This window comes from Triturus cristatus, chromosome 5_2 (genome assembly GCF_964204655.1).
Source record: "Triturus cristatus chromosome 5_2, aTriCri1.1, whole genome shotgun sequence".
In the NCBI taxonomy this organism is placed as follows: Eukaryota; Metazoa; Chordata; class Amphibia; order Caudata; family Salamandridae; genus Triturus; species Triturus cristatus.
Genome location: NC_140588.1, coordinates 697055128 through 697075114, shown reverse-complemented (window position 1 = coordinate 697075114; position 19987 = coordinate 697055128). Strand labels below are relative to the sequence as shown.

The following is a 19987-nucleotide window of genomic DNA, read 5'->3' as shown; positions in this document are numbered from 1 at the left end:
GGAAGGTCAGGCGATCGTTGAGGTACTTGGGACCCAGGTTGTGGAGAGACTTGTGTGCGTGGGTGAGGAGCCTGAACATGATCCTCTTGTTGACGGGGAGCCAGTGCAGGTTCCTCAGGTGGCCGGAGATGTGGCTGCGTCGAGGGATGTCCAGGATGAGTCGGGCGGCGGCGTTCTGGATGCGTTGTAGTCTTTTCTGTAGTTTGGCTGTGGTTCCGGCGTAGAGGGTGTTTCCGTGGTCCAGCCGGCTGGTGACGAGGGCCTGGGTGACCGTCTTCCTGGTTTCGATCGGGATCCATCGGAAGATCTTGCGGAGCATGCGGAGGGTGTGGAAGCATGAGGAGGAGACGGCGTTGACTTGTCTTGTCATCGAGAGGGAGGAGTCCAGGATGAAGCCCAGGTTGCGTGCGTGGTCTGTCGGCTTGGGGGCGGTGCCCAGGGCTGGGGGCCACCAGGAGTCGTTCCAGGCGGAGGGTGATGGTCCGAGGATGAGGACTTCCGTCTTGTCTGAGTTCAGTTTCAGGCAGCTGTTCTTCATCCACTCGGCGACGTCTTTCATCCCTTCGTGGAGGCTGGTTCTGGTGGTGTCGGGGTCTCTGGTGAGGGAGAGGATCAGCTGGGTGTTGTCGGCGTAGTAGATGATGTTGAGGTTGTGTTGGCGCGCGATGGTTGCGAGGGGTCTCATGTAGACGTTGAAGAGGGTGCGGCTGAGTGATGATCCTTGCGGGACGCCGCAGATGACTTCGGTGGCCTCGGAGCGAAACGGGGGGAGGCGGACTCTTTGTGTTCTTCCAGCGAGGAACGAGGTGATCCACTTCAGTGCCTTCTCTTGGACGCCGGTGTTGCTGAGGCGTTGGACTAGGGTGCGGTGGCAGACAGTGTCGAACGCGGCGGAGAGGTCCAGGAGGATGAGTGCCGCTGTTTCCCCGTTGTCGAGAAGGGCTCGGATGTCGTCGGTGGCTGCGATGAGGGCGGTCTCGGTGCTGTGGTTGGCTCTGAAACCGGACTGCGAGGGGTCGAGGGATCCATTCGTCTCGAGGAAGGCGGCAAGCTGTCTGTTGGCGATCTTCTCGATGACTTTGGCAGGAAAAGGGAGGAGCGAGATGGGGCGGAAGTTTTTGAGGTCGGTGGGGTCCGCTGTTGGTTTCTTCAGTAGGGCTCTGAGCTCGGCATGCTTCCAGCTCTCCGGGAAGGTGGCGGTGTCGAAGGAGGTGTTGATGACGTCTCGGAGTTGGGGTGCGATGGTGGAGTCGGCCTTGTTGAAGAGGTAGTGGGGGCAGGGGGCAGTCGGAGATCCAGAGTGGATGGTGTTCATCGTGCAGGCTGTGTCTTCGGTGGTCACTGCGGTCCAGGTGCGGAGTGTGGCGGTGGGGTGCGTTGGTTTGACGGTTGGGTGTGAGGATGGTGCGCCGAAGCTGTTGTGGATGTCGGCGATCTTGCGGTGGAAGAATGAGGCGAGGGAGTCGCAGAGATCTTGTGAATTCGTTGTTGCCAGTGCTGGAGTTGGAGAACTCCTTGACGATGGTGAAGAGTTCCTTGCTGTCAAGGGCGTTGTTGTCCAGTCGATCCTTCAGTGATTTCTTCTTGGTGGTGCGGATCAGCTGGTGGTGCTTGCGGGTCGCGTGTTTGAGGGCGGTCATGTTGTCAGTGGTCCGGTCGAGGAGCCAGGCTTTCTCTAGGGTGCGGCAGGTCTTCTTGGAGTCCTTGAGTTCGTCGGTGAACCAGGGGGCCTTATTGCTTCTGGGTTTGCTGGGAGGGTTCTTCAGTGGTGCGAGGTCATCGGCGCAGGCGGTCAGCCACTGCGCGAGGTTGCGGGCTGCTTCGTTGGGGTCCGGTGTGCTCGCAGGTGGGTTCTGGCTGAGGGAGGAGGTGAGCTGGTCGGCGGTGATCTTGCTCCAGCTTCTGTGAGGAACCTGTTGTGGGTGGTGGTGGGTTGTGGTTTTTCTGAAGCTGAAGTGGACGCAGCTGTAGTCTGTCCAGTGAAGTCCGGCGGGGTGGCTGAAGGCGATGTGCTTGCTGGATGAGAAGACGGGGTCAAGCGTGTGGCCGGCGTAGTGGGTGGGGGTGTTGACCAGTTGCTTGAGTCCGAGGTTGGCGAGGTTGTCCAGCAGGGTGATGGTTTTGCGGTCCTTGTTGTTTTCCAGGTGGAAGTTGAGGTCCCCTAGGAGGATGTAGTCGGCGGAGGGGAGGGCGTGTGGGCTGATGAAGTCTGCGATGTCTTCGCTGAATTGTGTGCGTGGTCCCGGGGGTCTGTAGATGAGGGTCCCTCTGAGGGTCGTGAATCTGGAAGTGGAGGTGTTCGGCGGCGGCGTAGGTGCCGTCGGCGTCGGTCGTGATGCGGACGGTGCTCTTGAGGACGATGGCGATGCCTCCCCCAGTCTGGTTGACGCGGTCCCTCCTGATGATCTTGTATCCATCCGGGATGGCGATGGCGATGTCAGGGGCAGAAGAGGCGTTCATCCAAGTTTCAGTGAGGAACGCGACGTCTGGTGAAGTAGTGTCGAGCAGGTTCCAGAGTTTGACAGCGTGTCTGTGGACGGAGCGGGTGTTGAGCAGGATGCATTTGAGGTCGCTGCTGGGGTTTGGCTTGGCGGGCGCGGTGCATGTTCGGAGGCAGGTGAACTTGCAGGTTGTGCAGGTGAAGGGTCCGTGGAAGCGTTTCGGGGCGGCCCGGCAGCAGGCGGGGTTCCGGCCGGCCTTCAGTGCCTTGAGGGCGGCGGCGTCGTAGGTCTGTCGGGTCGTCTTGCGTCAGTGGGGGCCAGGGGTCCTGGCGCTGGGCGCGGGCCAGGCGCGGACGGGCGCAGACGGGCTTACCTTTGGCGCGCCTTCGGAGCACAATCGGCGCGCCCGCTGCGCGTGACCGCTGCGCGTACGCACGGTCGCCATTTATGGCGAAGTGGGAGGGAGGGAGGAGCAGCTGGGAGGCGGGAGCAGGGAGGGCACAGAACAGAAAGGGGACGTGGCCGATGGACGGCGGCGGAAAGCGGGGAGCGGGGCGGGCACAGGGGGCTGAGCAGAAATGAAGCGATATACTCAGAGGCAAAAACACACGCATGAGGAAGGAGACAGTTAAAACAAATCAAGGTTCAATACAGTAATGCAGTGACACACGCACGAGGAGGGAAACAGTTAAAAAACAAAATCAAGGTTAAATACAGAAGGCAGAAACACACGCATGCAAAATGCGACGTAGGGGCGGGGAGCACGGAGGCAGTCACAGCGAGGCTACGGGCAGCAGTGAGGCAAGGGGCACACACACAGCTGGTGGCCGTGCGGCGCGGGGGTGTCCTGAGAACAGGTCACACCTAGAGGATTGGACCCTCGCTTTAGAAAACAGTACTCCTCGAATGAATCCAAACCCTGAGATAGCCAATGAGCAATTTAATCACTGGATGGAAGACTCTTTAGATCTAGTCCTCCCTAAAAAGATCTGTAAAGTGAAGCTGGGTTCGAATAAATCAGCCTGGTTCACCCCTCTGCTCCGGAAACTTAAACAAACTTGTAAAAAGGCGGAAAGAGTCTGGAGAAAGGATTTTTCTCCTTCCAGAAAAAAAGAATATAAAGATACGCTCAAGACTTATAAGACCGAAATCAAAAAAACACAAGTCAGCTATTACAGCGGAAAAATTTCCGGTGCATCTAATTCTTCTCGGGAATCCTTCCGTATTGTCAAGGAACTTACCTCAGGCATTACGGCCTGTGACTCTTCGGAACTTACTACTGAACGTTGTAATGAGCTGGCAGACTTCTTTTTTAATAAAATTCAATTAATTCAAAAGGCATTCACTGAACCCGACCTCAATTCTCTAGCTGAAGCAACCACTGTTAGGAGGGAATCGCCCCTGCTGGAGATATTTCCTCCCCTGACTATAGACACTTTCTATAATATCTCCGCCCTTATCAGGAGTGGATCACCTCGAGATCCTGTTCCTCCAAAAATTCTCACGTCAGTTATGGCCTCGGTTAGCCCATTTTTGATGGGCTTGATTAATTCTTCCTTCTCCTCTGGAATAGTTCCGCCCTTATGGAAGAAGGCGTTGGTCAAGGCACTTCTGAAGAAGCCTGGCTTAGATCCAGACTGTCTTGCCAACTACCGTCCCATCTCGCTTTTGCCATGGATTGGCAAAATTGCGGAGAAGTCTGCAAATACGGTCCTCTCCAAACATTTGGAGGAGGGTAAGTTCTTACATCCGACCCAAACAGGGGTTTGTCCCATGCAAAGGACTGAGACCGCCTTAATGGCTGTGGTTGAGGATGCAAGGTAAATACTTGATTTAGGAGGGTCTCTAGCCGTGATCTTGCTAGACCTTAGTGCAGCATTCGATACGGTTAACCACCGTATTTTAATCCACCGACTCAAGGGGTTGGGTGTAACAGGTCCAGCACTCAATTGGCTGTGTTCTTTCCTAGACGATAGATCTTTTCAGGTCTCTGGGGGCGAGGCCATTTCTAGCCCTAGATTCTTACATTGTGGAGTGCCTCAGGGCTCGTCCCTGATCCCCACCCTCTTTAATGTTTATATGTCCTCTCTGGCGGAGATTGTCTTGCCCTTTGGGGTGCATATAATTACATACGCAGACGACACCCAGTTAGTGGTGGCATTTAATAATAAAAGTGGCCCTTCATCTAGTCTCGGGGAGGTGATGAGGTGGATGTTTGAATCCCATCTCAAACTTAACGGTGATAAGACTGAGCTGATGTTGCTTGGCAATCCTTCTCCCCTCGAGGTTGCCACCATCTGGCCAGCAACTATGGGCCCTATGCCAGCTTCTAAATCGGTAATAAAGAGTCTGGGCTTTTGGCTTGACTCTGAACTTAATTTCAAAACTCAAGCCATAAAGGCAGTTGCTTCCTGCTTCTGCGTTTTGAAACTTTTGCATAAAGTTTTGCCTCTGCTCCCTTTTTCAGCAAGGAAGCTTGTAGTTCAGGTGTTGATTCTATCTCACCTTGACTATGGGAATGCTCTCTACCTTGGTGCTCCCGGTGCAGTCTTTGAAAAACTCCAAACTATGCAAAATTGTGCCACTCGATTGTTGGAGGGTGTTCCTTATCGCCAATCAGTTAAATCCGCTCTTAGATCTCTACATTGGCTTCCTATTCGGGAAAGGGTTCACTTTAAAGCCCTGTGCACCACACACAAGATACTTCGAGGTAAAGGCCCTGACATTATCTCATCTTTTGTTCTACCCTATAAAACTCAAAGACAGCTACGCTCCAGTGATCTGCTTCTGGCATTTGTTCCTAGAATCAAGAGGTCCAGAAGCGGAGGCCGTCTTTTTTCCTACAATGCTCCCAAACTTTGGAACACCTTGCCGCTGTGCTTGCGTAAAGAATCTGATCACTCCATCTTTGGTAAAAGGCTCAAGACCTGGCTTTTCCCACAGTGAGTGCGGAAGTCCATTGCGGTTCATACCTTAGCGCTGGGATGCCTCCGGGTAGCCATGCGCTTTATAAATGCTACTTCATTCATTCATTCATTCATTCAAAGACTGCCTGCAACCTTCCAACCAGCTCCTGGACTCTGACATCTTGTCAAGTGGTGCCAATGTAGTCCTGGGCCTTTGGAGGTGGGTTTTCCTGTGCTGTTCTGCAAGAATCCATGCATCACCTGCTTTGCACCGGTAGGAACTGACACATTGAAGCCGATGCAGCGCCACTGCGAAGACTCAACAGCGTTGACAGCGGGGTACAACTACAACACAGCGCCTTCATCGTAGGGGTTCAACGATGACTCAGGACCCGACTGCGAGGCTTGATGATGATGCAGTGCCCTCATTGTAAGGGTTCGATGTTGATGTGGGGACCCGACTGTGATGCTCAATGATGACGTAGCGCCTTTATGGTAAGGAACTCAATAATGACGCGGGACCCAACTGTATGACTCAGGGCCAATGCATAGTGTTCTTGCCATCAACGCATCCTCAAGAAAGGTACTGTTTTCAGTGTGGCCTGAATTACCAGATAGCCCTGACTAGTGCTTTATGACTCTAAGCACTATAATTCAAGATTTTCTTTACAAAATCATACCTGCAGTTCTGGTATTGGATTTTTTTCATTATGCTACCCATGTGAAAGGTCACCTTCTGGACCCTGTTTTTTCGAATCAGCAGGAGCTATATTGTAGCAATCCCATACCCATCCCACGGTACGACCATTATTTGATCTCCCTTGACTGGTCTCCCAAGGTGTCTAGTCCCCACACTCGGCCGGTAAAGAAAACTGCCCGCTTTTGGCGGACTCTACACCTAATCAATCAATCAATCAAAACACTTGTATAGCGCGCTACTCACCCGGAAGGGTCTCAAGGCGCTTAGGGGAAGGGGGCCGCTACTGCTCGAACAGCCAGGTTTTGAGTTGTCTCCGGAAGGCGAGGTGGTCCTGGGTCAGCCGAAGGTGGATGGGGAGGGAGTTCCATGTCTTGGCCGCCAGGTAGGAGAAGGATCTGCCTCCGGCGGTGGCTCTTCGGATGCGTGGTACGGCGGCGAGGGCGAGGCTAGCGGACCGCAGCTGGCGGGTGGGCGTGTGGAAGGTCAGGCGATCGTTGAGGTACTTGGGACCCAGGTTGTGGAGAGACTTGTGTGCGTGGGTGAGGAGCCTGAACATGATCCTCTTGTTGACGGGGAGCCAGTGCAGGTTCCTCAGGTGGCCGGAGATGTGGCTGCGTCGAGGGATGTCCAGGATGAGTCGGGCGACGGCGTTCTGGATGCGTTGTAGTCTTTTCTGTAGTTTGGCTGTGGTTCCGGCGTAGAGGGTGTTTCCGTGGTCCAGAAGGCTGGTGACGAGGGCCTGGGTGACCGTCTTCCTGGTTTCGATCGGGATCCATCGGAAGATCTTGCGGAGCATGCGGAGGGTGTGGAAGCATGAGGAGGAGACGGCGTTGACTTGTCTTGTCATCGAGAGGGAGGAGTCCAGGATGAATCCCAGGTTGCGTGCGTGGTCTGTCGGCTTGGGGGCGGTGCCCAGGGCTGGGGGCCACCAGGAGTCGTTCCAGGCGGAGGGTGATGTTCCGAGGATGAGGACATCCGTCTTGTCTGAGTTCAGTTTCAGGCGGCTGTTCTTCATCCACTCGGCGACGTCTTTCATCCCTTCGTGGAGGCTGGTTCTGGCGGTGTCGGGGTCTCTGGTGAGGGAGAGGATCAGCTGGGTGTTGTCGGCGTAGTAGATGATGTTGAGGTTGTGTTGGCGCGCGATGGTTGCGAGGGGTCTCATGTAGACGTTGAAGAGGGTGCGGCTGAGTGATGATCCTTGCGGGACGCCGCAGATGACTTCGGTGGCCTCGGAGCGAAACGGGGGGAGGCGGACTCTTTGTGTTCTTCCAGCGAGGAACGAGGTGATCCACTTCAATGCCTTCTCTTGGACGCCGGTGTTGCTGAGGCGTTGGACTAGGGTGCGGTGGCAGACAGTGTCAAACGCGGCGGAGAGGTCCAGGAGGATGAGTGCCGCTGTTTCCCCGTTGTCGAGAAGGGCTCGGATGTCGTCGGTGGCTGCGATGAGGGCGGTCTCGGTGCTGTGGTTGGCTCTGAAACCGGACTGCGAGGGGTCGAGGGATCCATTCGTCTCGAGGAAGGCGGCAAGCTGTCTGTTGGCGATCTTCTCGATGACTTTGGCAGGAAAAGGGAGGAGCGAGATGGGGCGGAAGTTTTTGAGGTCGGTGGGGTCCGCTGTTGGTTTCTTCAGTAGGGCTCTGAGCTCGGCATGCTTCCAGCTCTCCGGGAAGGTGGCGGTGTCGAAGGAGGTGTTGATGACGTCTCGGAGTTGGGGTGCGATGGTGGAGTCGGCCTTGTTGAAGAGGTAGTGGGGGCAGGGGGCAGTCGGAGATCCAGAGTGGATGGTGTTCATCGTGCAGGCTGTGTCTTCGGTGGTCACTGCGGTCCAGGTGCGGAGTGTGGCGGTGGGGTGCGTTGGTTTGACGGTTGGGTGTGAGGATGGTGCGCCGAAGCTGTTGTGGATGTCGGCGATCTTACGGTGGAAGAATGAGGCGAGGGAGTCGCAGAGATCTTGTGAATTCGTTGTTGCCAGTGCTGGAGTTGGAGAACTCCTTGACGATGGTGAAGAGTTCCTTGCTGTCAAGGGCGTTGTTGTCCAGTCGATCCTTCAGTGATTTCTTCTTGGTGGTGCGGATCAGCTGGTGGTGCTTGCAGGTCGCGTGTTTGAGGGCGGTCATGTTGTCAGTGGTCCGGTCGAGGAGCCAGGCTTTCTCTAGGGTGCGGCAGGTCTTCTTGGAGTCCTTGAGTTCGTCGGTGAACCAGGGGGCCTTATTGCTTCTGGGTTTGCTGGGAGGGTTCTTCAGTGGTGCGAGGTCATCGGCGCAGGCGGTCAGCCACTGTGCGAGGTTGCGGGCTGCTTCGTTGGGGTCCGGTGTGCTCGCAGGTGGGTTCTGGCTGAGGGAGGAGGTGAGCTGGTCGGCGGTGATCTTGCTCCAGCTTCTGTGAGGAACCTGTTGTGGGTGGTGGTGGGTTGTGGTTTTTCTGAAGCTGAAGTGGACTCAGCTGTGGTCTGTCCAGTGAAGTCCGGCGGAGTGGCTGAAGGCGATGTGCTTGCTGGATGAGAAGACGGGGTCAAGCGTGTGGCCGGCGTAGTGGGTGGGGGTGTTGACCAGTTGCTTGAGTCCGAGGTTGGCGAGGTTGTCCAGCAGGGTGATGGTTTTGCGGTCCTTGTTGTTTTCCAGGTGGAAGTTGAGGTCCCCTAGGAGGATGTAGTCGGCGGAGGGGAGGGCGTGCGGGCTGATGAAGTCTGCGATGTCTTCGCTGAATTGTGTGCGTGGTCCCGGGGGTCTGTAGATGAGGGTGCCTCTGAGGGTCGTGAATCTGGAAGTGGAGGTGTTCGGCGGCGGCGTAGGTGCCGTCGGCGTCGGTCGTGATGCGGACGGTGCTCTTGTGGACGATGGCGATGCCTCCCCCAGTCTGGTTGACGCGGTCCCTCCTGATGATCTTGTATCCATCCGGGATGGCGATGGCGATGTCAGGGGCAGAAGAGGCGTTCATCCAAGTTTCAGTGAGGAACGCGACGTCTGGTGAAGTAGTGTCGAGCAGGTTCCAGAGTTTGACGGCGTGTCTGTGGACGGAGCGGGTGTTGAGCAGGATGCATTTGAGGTCGCTGCTGGGGTTTGGCTTGGCGGGCGCGGTGCATGTTCGGAGGCAGGTGAACTTGCAGGTTGTGCAGGTGAAGGGTCCGTGGAAGCGTTTCGGGGCGGCCCGGCAGCAGGCGGGGTTCCGGCCGGCCTTCAGTGCGTTGAGGGCGGCGGCGTCGTAGGTCTGTCGGGTCGTCTTGCGTCGGTGGGGGCCAGGGGTCCTGGCGCTGGGCGCGGGCCAGGCGCGGACGGGCGCAGACGGGCTTACCTTTGGCGCGCCTTCGGAGCACAATCGGCGCGCCCGCTGCGCGTGACCGCTGCGCGTACGCACGGTCGCCATTTATGGCGAAGTGGGAGGGAGGGAGGAGCAGCTGGGAGGCGGGAGCAGGGAGGGCACAGAACAGAAAGGGGACGTGGCCGATGGACGGCGGCGGAAAGCGGGGAGCGGGGCGGGCACAGGGGGCTGAGCAGAAATGAAGCGATATACTCAGAGGCAAAAACACACGCATGAGGAAGGAGACAGTTAAAACAAATCAAGGTTCAATACAGTAATGCAGTGACACACGCACGAGGAGGGAAACAGTTAAAAAACAAAATCAAGGTTAAATACAGAAGGCAGAAACACACACATGCAAAATGCGACGTAGGGGCGGGGAGCACGGAGGCAGTCACAGCGAGGCTACGGGCAGCAGTGAGGCAAGGGGCACACACACAGCTGGTGGCCGTGCGGCGCGGGGGTGTCCTGAGAACAGGTCACACCTAGAGGATTGGACCCTCGCTTTAGAAAACAGTACTCCTCGAATGAATCCAAACCCTGAGATAGCCAATGAGCAATTTAATCACTGGATGGAAGACTCTTTAGATCTAGTCCCCCCTAAAAAGATCTGTAAAGTGAAGCTGGGTTCGAATAAATCAGCCTGGTTCACCCCTCTGCTCCGGAAACTTAAACAAACTTGTAAAAAGGCGGAAAGAGTCTGGAGAAAGGATTTTTCTCCTTCCAGAAAAAAAGAATATAAAGATACGCTCAAGACTTATAAGACCGAAATCAAAAAAACACAAGTCAGCTATTACAGCGGAAAAATTTCCGGTGCATCTAATTCTTCTCGGGAATCCTTCCGTATTGTCAAGGAACTTACCTCAGGCATTACGGCCTGTGACTCTTCGGAACTTACTACTGAACGTTGTAATGAGCTGGCGGACTTCTTTTTTAATAAAATTCAATTAATTCAAAAGGCATTCACTGAACCCGACCTCAGTTCTCTAGCTGAAGCAACCACTGTTAGGAGGGAATCGCCCCTGCTGGAGATATTTCCTCCCCTGACTATAGACACTTTCTATAATATCTCCGCCCTTATCAGGAGTGGATCACCTCGAGATCCTGTTCCTCCAAAAATTCTCACGTCAGTTATGGCCTCGGTTAGCCCATTTTTGATGGGCTTGATTAATTCTTCCTTCTCCTCTGGAATAGTTCCGCCCTTATGGAAGAAGGCGTTGGTCAAGGCACTTCTGAAGAAGCCTGGCTTAGATCCAGACTGTCTTGCCAACTACCGTCCCATCTCGCTTTTGCCATGGATTGGCAAAATTGCGGAGAAGTCTGCAAATACGGTCCTCTCCAAACATTTGGAGGAGGGTAAGTTCTTACATCCGACCCAAACAGGGGTTTGTCCCATGCAAAGGACTGAGACCGCCTTAATGGCTGTGGTTGAGGATGCAAGGTAAATACTTGATTTAGGAGGGTCTCTAGCCGTGATCTTGCTAGACCTTAGTGCAGCATTCGATACGGTTAACCACCGTATTTTAATCCACCGACTCAAGGGGTTGGGTGTAACAGGTCCAGCACTCAATTGGCTGTGTTCTTTCCTAGACGATAGATCTTTTCAGGTCTCTGGGGGCGAGGCCATTTCTAGCCCTAGATTCTTACATTGTGGAGTGCCTCAGGGCTCGTCCCTGAGCCCCACCCTCTTTAATATTTATATGTCCTCTCTGGCGGAGATTGTCTTGCCCTTTGGGGTGCATATAATTACATACGCAGACGACACCCAGTTAGTGGTGGCATTTAATAATAAAAGTGGCCCTTCATCTAGTCTCGGGGAGGTGATGAGGTGGATGTTTGAATCCCATCTCAAACTTAACGGTGATAAGACTGAGCTGATGTTGCTTGGCAATCCTTCTCCCCTCGAGGTTGCCACCATCTGCCCAGCAACTATGGGCCCTATGCCAGCTTCTAAATCGGTAATAAAGAGTCTGGGCTTTTGGCTTGACTCTGAACTTAATTTCAAAACTCAAGCCATAAAGGCAGTTGCTTCCTGCTTCTGCGTTTTGAAACTTTTGCATAAAGTTTTGCCTCTGCTCCCTTTTTCAGCAAGGAAGCTTGTAGTTCAGGTGTTGATTCTATCTCACCTTGACTATGGGAATGCTCTCTACCTTGGTGCTCCCGGTGCAGTCTTTGAAAAACTCCAAACTATGCAAAATTGTGCCGCTCGATTGTTGGAGGGTGTTCCTTATCGCCAATCAGTTAAATCCGCTCTTAGATCTCTACATTGGCTTCCTATTCGGGAAAGGGTTCACTTTAAAGCCCTGTGCACCACACACAAGATACTTCGAGGTAAAGGCCCTGACATTATCTCATCTTTTGTTCTACCCTATAAAACTCAAAGACAGCTACGCTCCAGTGATCTGCTTCTGGCATTTGTTCCTAGAATCAAGAGGTCCAGAAGCGGAGGCCGTCTTTTTTCCTACAATGCTCCCAAACTTTGGAACACCTTGCCGCGGTGCTTGCGTAAAGAATCTGATCACTCCATCTTTCGTAAAAGGCTCAAGACCTGGCTTTTCCCACAGTGAGTGCGGAAGTCCATTGCGGTTCATACCTTAGCGCTGGGATGCCTCCGGGTAGCCATGCGCTTTATAAATGCTACTTCATTCATTCATTCATTCATTCAAAGACTGCCTGCAACCTTCCAACCAGCTCCTGGACTCTGACATCTTGTCAAGTGGTGCCAATGTAGTCCTGGGCCTTTGGAGGTGGGTTTTCCTGTGCTGTTCTGCAAGAATCCATGCATCACCTGCTTTGCACCGGTAGGAACTGACACATTGAAGCCGATGCAGCGCCACTGCGAAGACTCAACAGCGTTGACAGCGGGGTACAACTACAACACAGCGCCTTCATCGTAGGGGTTCAACGATGACTCAGGACCCGACTGCGAGGCTTGATGATGATGCAGTGCCCTCATTGTAAGGGTTCGATGTTGATGTGGGGACCCGACTGTGATGCTCAATGATGACGTAGCGCCTTTATGGTAAGGAACTCAATAATGACGCGGGACCCAACTGTATGACTCAGGGCCAATGCATAGTGTTCTTGCCATCAACGCATCCTCAAGAAAGGTACTGTTTTCAGTGTGGCCTGAATTACCAGATAGCCCTGACTAGTGCTTTATGACTCTAAGCACTATAATTCAAGATTTTCTTTACAAAATCATACCTGCAGTTCTGGTATTGGATTTTTTTCATTTTTTCATTTTGGTGGTGTTTTGCTCATTAAATTAAGCTCTATTGTTGTGTGGTGTTTTCACTGTTTTACTGTATTAAGCATTGCCTTATAAGTTAAGCCTGCCTGCTCTGTGGCATGCTACTGGAGGAAGAGGAGTGGGAGAGATGAGGAGTTGACCTAACGGCTAGGGCGGTCGACCTTGAATCTGGGGAACTGGGTTCAAGTCTCAGCAATGACGCTGAACATCCTGTGATTCTGGGCAAATCACTTAATCTCCCCGTGCCAAACAAAAATGAATGTGTGTCCTCATGTAATGTAACTGGTGCTATGTAAAGCGCTCTGATACCCGATTTGGGTCTAGGTTGCGCTATATAAAACTCTGCAAAAAAAAAAAAGGTTAATTTAGGGTGTCTATCTGGCTTGTGTGGTGGTCCCTACTTGGACAGGGTGCATAACTCTGTCAACTAGGGACTTCATTTCTAACATGCACTCTTAAATTAGTTTTCTTCTTACTGTACATGTTTGATATTAGTTTAGGATATTTTCTTAAAATAATCAAAACCTTTCATTCCTGAATTGTATAGATATGTGTAGAAAAGCAAGTGTAATATGATTTTATACATTTTATGAAATAATTTGCTTGACAACTGCTGTGGGTAACAAATGTTGATTATATTGTCAAATTTACTTCACGGGATTCTTCTCCAGGTTGATCTTGCACTAAAAGGCACCATCCCCAGCATCCGTTTAGCAGAGTAATAATTATATGCAACTGGGATCTTCTTAATATTTTGGTCCTCGATATTTTTCACATAAAATTCTGTCCACACAATATTTTTGTTATTGTTATTCTGTCAGTGACATCTTTCTCCACAGGGCTCTTCTCCAAATGCACTACATTCAATGCTCTGGAGTATCTCAAATTATTATTGCTGGAAATGTGCCTGCATGTTCATCTTCTTAAAGATCTACAATTCATTTCACTGCTCTAATGCTGTTGCTCATGTTACAGTGCATTCTCCGAGACAGAGACCCCATCTCTACATAGGCCGAACATGGGCCTCTGTATTGGGCATGAAAGGCCTAAGGCCCGCCTAATAGGCCTGGAGTGATTAATGTTATACATCTTTCAGACACCCAACCAAAAAAAACTAAGTACAATGATGCAATACTGATTATACAATGCCATCATTGCAGAACATGAGGATGGAAAATTAGTATTACTTACCATCTGAAATCAAATCTGTTGTACTCCTTTATATAAACACCTTGCTGAATGCCACATAGCAATTACCACAAAGAAAACTACAAACAAGATCAGGTGACTAGCCTAAACCAATCACATCTCGACCTACATAGCTGAGAAGCTACAAAGTCCCTATTTCTGTTCTCCATAGACTATGGAATCACCAGCTCAAAACCCTGCGTTTGTTGGCTGCAATAAAGGACATACATGCCAATTTAGCTTGATGTGTCAACCAAATCGAAGACATAACACCCAGCTGCACGGCCAATGTTGCTTTCCAGAGCCCACATACACATGAAACCGAATAAGCCACAAAACGTGACGTCCAATACACTCTAAGATCATCTAAGTTAAGCGAAAATCCACTCTCTCCCTAAATATAAATCTTTTCAGTATCCCACAGAGCAAACTAGCGAACCCATAGAACAGATCCTTCTTAGCATGGTGTAATAGCCACTTGCAGTCCCAGCCTAGATCAGTTCAAGAAGTTCCTTAAAAGAAGAATATTTAGTGTGGTTTAGTCACCTGAACCTCAACACATCTTACATTGCACCAAGCTACACCCATCATATAAACATTGTCACACTATATAGGTAATCCAACTTTACTGCACAAGATAACCTTTATCTAGTGATCTTCGCTAACTATTGGCTCGGGATGTCCCTCCACATATAATAGACTACAACTTTATAACACCCTGTAATAAATGAATAAGTACATTCACCTGACGTTTTTTGCAACTTTATGATGCAGTAGTTACCATTTCCGTCTTGTTTATATTACAGCATACTATATTATGATTCATATCAAGAATGCAGAGTACACATCTTCAGTTCCATTAGGTTGGCAACATGTGCTTTCACTCACCTGATAAAGTTCTTACTAAGTAAGGTGTAAGAATAGAAATAGGGATTGTATGGAATGTCCTTGGCTCGAAGGTTAAACAGCCCTGTGGAAAATGAAACCAACATTTTAGAATGAGCTCAATAATCAATTTTTTTGTAGCTTTTCAAGACTGGAACATCTTTAATGGAGTTTGACTAGGGAGTAGGGTGATAGGAATTTAGGTAACATCAAAACTTCAGAGCATACCTGGAAGTTGTATATCAAGGCCTGAAGGTAAATCATGGTAGACATGATTAACATAGGAAATGATTTACAGCGATAAGCAGGGTTTCGATTAGCGTGACCAGTGAGGTAGCATTTGTGCTATTGACGTTTATCCAATGTCGATGCAACATAGCAGTTGTGGTCTGTGTTTGTATGCAGTGGAGGAGTGCTAGAAGTACATTGTGCATGAAATTATGATTGAGCAGATCTCATGGACAGAAGGGGGATGCAAATAGCTTATCTGTCAAAAAGACGTAATGGGTGCAGAAATGATGAGAATAAAAAAGGGCAGCTAAGGTGCTGCAACACAGAAAGAGACGTGCATAGTAAACAGGTGCTCTCTTTATGTGTCACATAAACAAGATAACTTAGTGAACTGCAAAGAGAAACGAAGAGAACTCTACTATCTGCTGCAACAAATCTACTATTTAAAGCAAAAATACATTAATAATTCTTTTACAGGACATTTACGATATACATTTTAGGAAAAAAAGCTAACTTGTAAGAATATAACTTATACCTATCGCATGACTGTCTTTCCTAATTTCACTTTGCAAACGATCCTAAACAGTGTGCCGATGTGTAACGAAAGAAAAAAAGCATTTTAAATACAATTGTGCCCTTCATTGTGTCTCAGTTTCCATTCCGATTAAAACAGTTGAAAGAATAGTATATAAATCAATTTGAAGTCCCCCTGCATGACATTTGCAACATTAGTTACTGTGTATGAACGCACAGACAAATTGCAAATATCGATCAAGTAAAACAATGTTTCTTTTTGACAGTTTGGGAGCATGTTGAAGTGCAAAGGAGAACATTTGAGGCGTTTCATTTTAAAGTGATTCAATAATACATTTCATGCCGATAGAACATTTTAAAGTGTTATTTGTTAATTAAATGAATAATGGCATTTACTATTTTATGGATACACTGCAATATATCTGAAAAAATAACAGTGAAAATTTAAATAAACCGAAATAAAACATCACCATGTCCTTTGTGATGAGTTAGGCTATTTAGTGTTTGCTTTTTGAAAAAAAGAAATGGATCGAGTATTGCAACAATAGATTAGTTCCATCAGACTCTTGCTGCATAGGCAGAAAGTAAAATGAGGGGAGCAAAACCCACAATAAATAGAATGATCCAAGAGTGGAGAAATAAAAGGTGAAAAGTTGTTCCTTCTGCACACTTAGGAAGTGATTTTTGAGAGTCCTGCATCACCTTTGCACCACTTAAAGTGGTACATGTGTGATGCATGGCTCTCATCAAGATTTTTAAAGCCACGCAAAGCCACCTTGTGTGGCTTCGAGCGGACTCATAAATCATGAGTAAATCAATGCAGCGCAAATCACGGCGTCACCTTATTCGGCGCCCGGGTGGGGTTCAATGGGCGTTGTGGTGGGTTTTCCCATGCAACACCCATGGGATTTGGCGCTGTCCCAGATTTACACAGTGATGTAAACGAGGGGAAACGTCAATTCTGTATGCCTCCCGAGGTACCTTGCTCTGCTGCCCTATGCCAAAATGCCATAAATGAGGTCCTTAATATAATAGAACTAAGGGAAGGAGAAAGGGGCATAAGGCAGACCCCTCAGGCCCTGAACGGTGGGGGAGTGGGCAATCCTTCAGGGGACCCTCAGTCCTTTAAGGGAGTCCCCATACAGTTCAAGACCAATAAATATCACAGAAATATGGAAGTCTCAGGAGCCTATATCACATTCAGCATGGAAGGGGGTGGAGGCATCATTTTACGTCACACCTCTTGCAGGAGAGAGAAACATAATTATCCACAAGCAATTATTAAACATAAACGTGATGTCCTACCCCTCTTTCTCCTTCCTCTAAGCTAAATCTATTCCTTTCTTAGTTTTAAAAAAAAGTAGCATTTGTTTAAAGTATATGGCAGGGCCGGACTGGGAACCAAAACCGGCCCTGACAAAGTGCTCGGCCAGCTCCCCGGGGGGTTGGGGATGCGGCCGAGATGTTTGCTAGGGCCGGTTTCAGCCGATTTTGTTACAGGGGCCGATATTGCAGCTATGCTTCAAAAACATCACTGTAACAAAAACGGCCCCCCAGGGGCCCAAAACCGGTCCCCACCCTGGCAGCCCACCGGGGAAATTCCTGGTGCCTGCTACGGCCAGTCCAGCCCTGGTACAAAACCTCCCTACACACGTTTTTAAATTTGTCGTTCACTTTGCTCACGTGTCTCTTGAGCCTTCATTCACTTATATTAATACAGTCATGTCACAACTCCATCTTTGATATACATGGGCCTCATAACTTAAAAACCTTTTGTGTTGTTGATTCTTTCATAATCAAGAGCGGCTATTATGTGACATCTTGTAATGCTCAATAAAAAGTTTTGAAAGGAAAAAACAATGTTTTTAAAAACAATATTTCTTGTGGAAATCTTGTTTTAGAATATTCTCTATGATTCCAAATTAAATACTAATTGTATATTTGCTATTTTGGAATTAAGTATTTTGATTTAATTTACTATTGATAATGTACTATTATCTTTATGAGAGAAGTACAGGAGAGAGTCGTTCTGACATTGCAAAATATTCTGCTCCAATAAATCTGAGGAAGCTTTAATTGCTAAGCACATTTTCAACAGCTTATTTAGCATGTTGAGTTGGTTGCGTTGAGTAGTGTTTTTACAGCTCTTGCAGATTTCTGTTTGGAAGGTTGCAGGCACTATTCATTATTTTAACATAACTGTCACTCAAACATATTAAAGTAGAGTTTTCAGCAAACTTGTTTTATGTTATGCACTCTTGTAAGATTGTAGCATGTGATATTTCTAACTGAAGATCGGCCACATGAATTTAAGAGCACTGAAGATATTTCTCATCAAAATTCCTTATAGCACTTATAATATTGAAGAAATCCTCAATGCTGTTCCAACTGCTTTCCAGTAAATTAATATCTTTTTTTATATGTTGCTCCTTACAGGCAGTTTCATCCAGCGCTGACAGTAGCACTGCTGTCGGTTTTTGAGAATGTCTTTCCATCTGGTCCCTGATATCAGAGACTTTTGCCTGCCATGTACTTCCTAAAATCAATGATAAAAAAGGAAAACCAGGTTAAATACAAATCGCACAATTAGCAGCACAGAAAAGGTCACAGCAAGCATACAATTCATGACATATGGAGATATCTAAATGTACAAATATGACTGCAGACACCTTTAATATTTCACCCTGTGCTGTGACCTAAAAACTGTCTTTTGTCGATCGATTTTGAGTGCACAAGCAAGCGAACTGAGCGCGTTCGACCTCCGTAATGGGGGCAACGGGCCTCCTTCCTAGAGAAAATAATAAACAGGAAGAAGTGATGCATTTTAAACACAATTTTCACACCTGAAGTGACACTAATAAAAAATTGCAGTACTTTTATAGTGGGTCAGGCAAACCTTCCCATGGGTGCTGTGTGTCACCTCTCCAAGAAAGCTTTGAAAATATTTAGCAAAATTATACATTTCTCAACTTATGCCCCTTGAAGTTTGTTAATAGCTTTGTACTTTACAAGCCGCTACGAAAACGTGTTTAGGTAGGGCAGGCGACCTATCAATTTTCAAACTTGTATATTGCATTTTTTTTGTGCTTTATTCTCCCTGATAGACTCTTTTAAGTATATCCAAGCCGTGTATTATGTCTGAGGTTATGAATGGAAGGGGAGTGATGAACAAAGCAATGGTTATGAAACCCTGCTATCAGAAGCCATAGACTAGAAGAGCTACAGACATCTTAAATGTGCACGCGGCAAAGCTACTGCTCAACTGAGACTGCAGGATAAATCAGCACCATCTTGCATGTCCATGTCTCAAACAGCAGTAGCAATATCATAATAAGAGATCACAACATGCATCCACAAAACCATAAAACAACAAGCTTTCAATATATTTAGCAGTCACTTTGTTTAAAACATCAGATTGTCAGATTGTCAGTTTCTGAACATACAGTCATTGCTCCAGGACATACAACATTTTCAATTTGGATAAAAATGCTTGATTCCCTCTAAGAGAACGTGTCATGTCCATGATTTTCTTTTGACTAGATATTGCAGACTTTCATTTGGAGTACATAGTTAGTTGGTCAGCACTTCCTGCATTGGCAAATTCAGCCTTTCATATTCATTTATCATTGTCAACCGTCAGGGTTCTCCAACACATGGCAATGAGTTTCACTTCCATTTTGCCAGAGATTTCCAGATTTGTGTCAAAAAGGGAAGCAATAAACTAAGACGAGCCACTACCATGCCATGGACAGCTTACATTTTGTCAAGAGTAGCCAGGGTGTGGCAAAGAATGGCCACTGCTATTCCAGGGTAGCTAGAATATTCCTGTGAGTACACAAATATGTCAGTGATAGGCTAGGCCATCATGGCGGGGTTGAAAAGCATGCCCCAAGAATGCCTACTGTATGACACAAACATAGCATTGTTAGATCTGGGGGTCTCTAGTTGGCAGGGTAGGTACCACTGTCCAAGTAGGGACCCTTGCTTCTAGTCAGGGAAAGGGGGATACACTGTTAAGATAACCCCTGCTCACCCTCTAGGTAGCTTGGCCTGAGCAGTCTAGGCTATCAAAGGCAATGTGTAAAGTATTTGTACCAACACTCACAGTAACACAGTGAAAACACCACAGATTTGCTCCACACCAGTTTTAGAAATATAAGGTATCTTTACTAAAAACTTCACAAGACCAAATACTACAGACAAACCGACATATAATTAAAAAGGTTACTTTAAAAATAGTTCAAGAGTTTGCAGAAAGTACTCCAGGATGTCAAAATCAGTGTCCTGCACAATGCGACTCTCAATGCACAAAATGCGACACTCTCGTGCCCAACAGTACCTGTAGTTGCGATAAGGTTCCCAAAAGCTATAACAAGGAAGATGGCAAAGGCGATGCAATACTCCTGAGATCCTGGGGAGGCTTTGCAGCAGCCCTGCTTCACGCAGCAGAGGTGGATGCGCCTGCTCTGATCTGTAGGGGGAGGATGCGATGACTTTGGCCTTCGTTGCGTAGGTTTCTTAGGGGGAAGCTTCACGCACAGGTTCGATGCGA

At 48.8% G+C, this 19987-nt stretch overlaps 1 protein-coding gene and 1 long non-coding RNA gene across 4 annotated transcripts in view; one reads left to right on the top strand and one right to left on the bottom strand.

The window, feature by feature from the left end:
* The window catches only part of LOC146829140 (xaa-Pro aminopeptidase 2-like), a 329035-nt gene that overhangs the window by 168020 nt on the left and 141028 nt on the right, over positions 1-19987 (bottom strand). Inside the window, exons 9-10 of the mRNA XM_085607765.1 lie at positions 17870-17971; positions 14674-14755 (exon numbers count right to left, since the gene is read on the bottom strand). Of these exons, the coding sequence (XP_085463891.1) occupies positions 14674-14755; positions 17870-17971 (184 nt within the window). The remainder of the gene's footprint in view (positions 1-14673; positions 14756-17869; positions 17972-19987) is intronic.
* The window catches only part of LOC146829141 (uncharacterized), a 131737-nt gene that overhangs the window by 82227 nt on the left and 29523 nt on the right, over positions 1-19987 (top strand). The window lies entirely within an intron of this gene.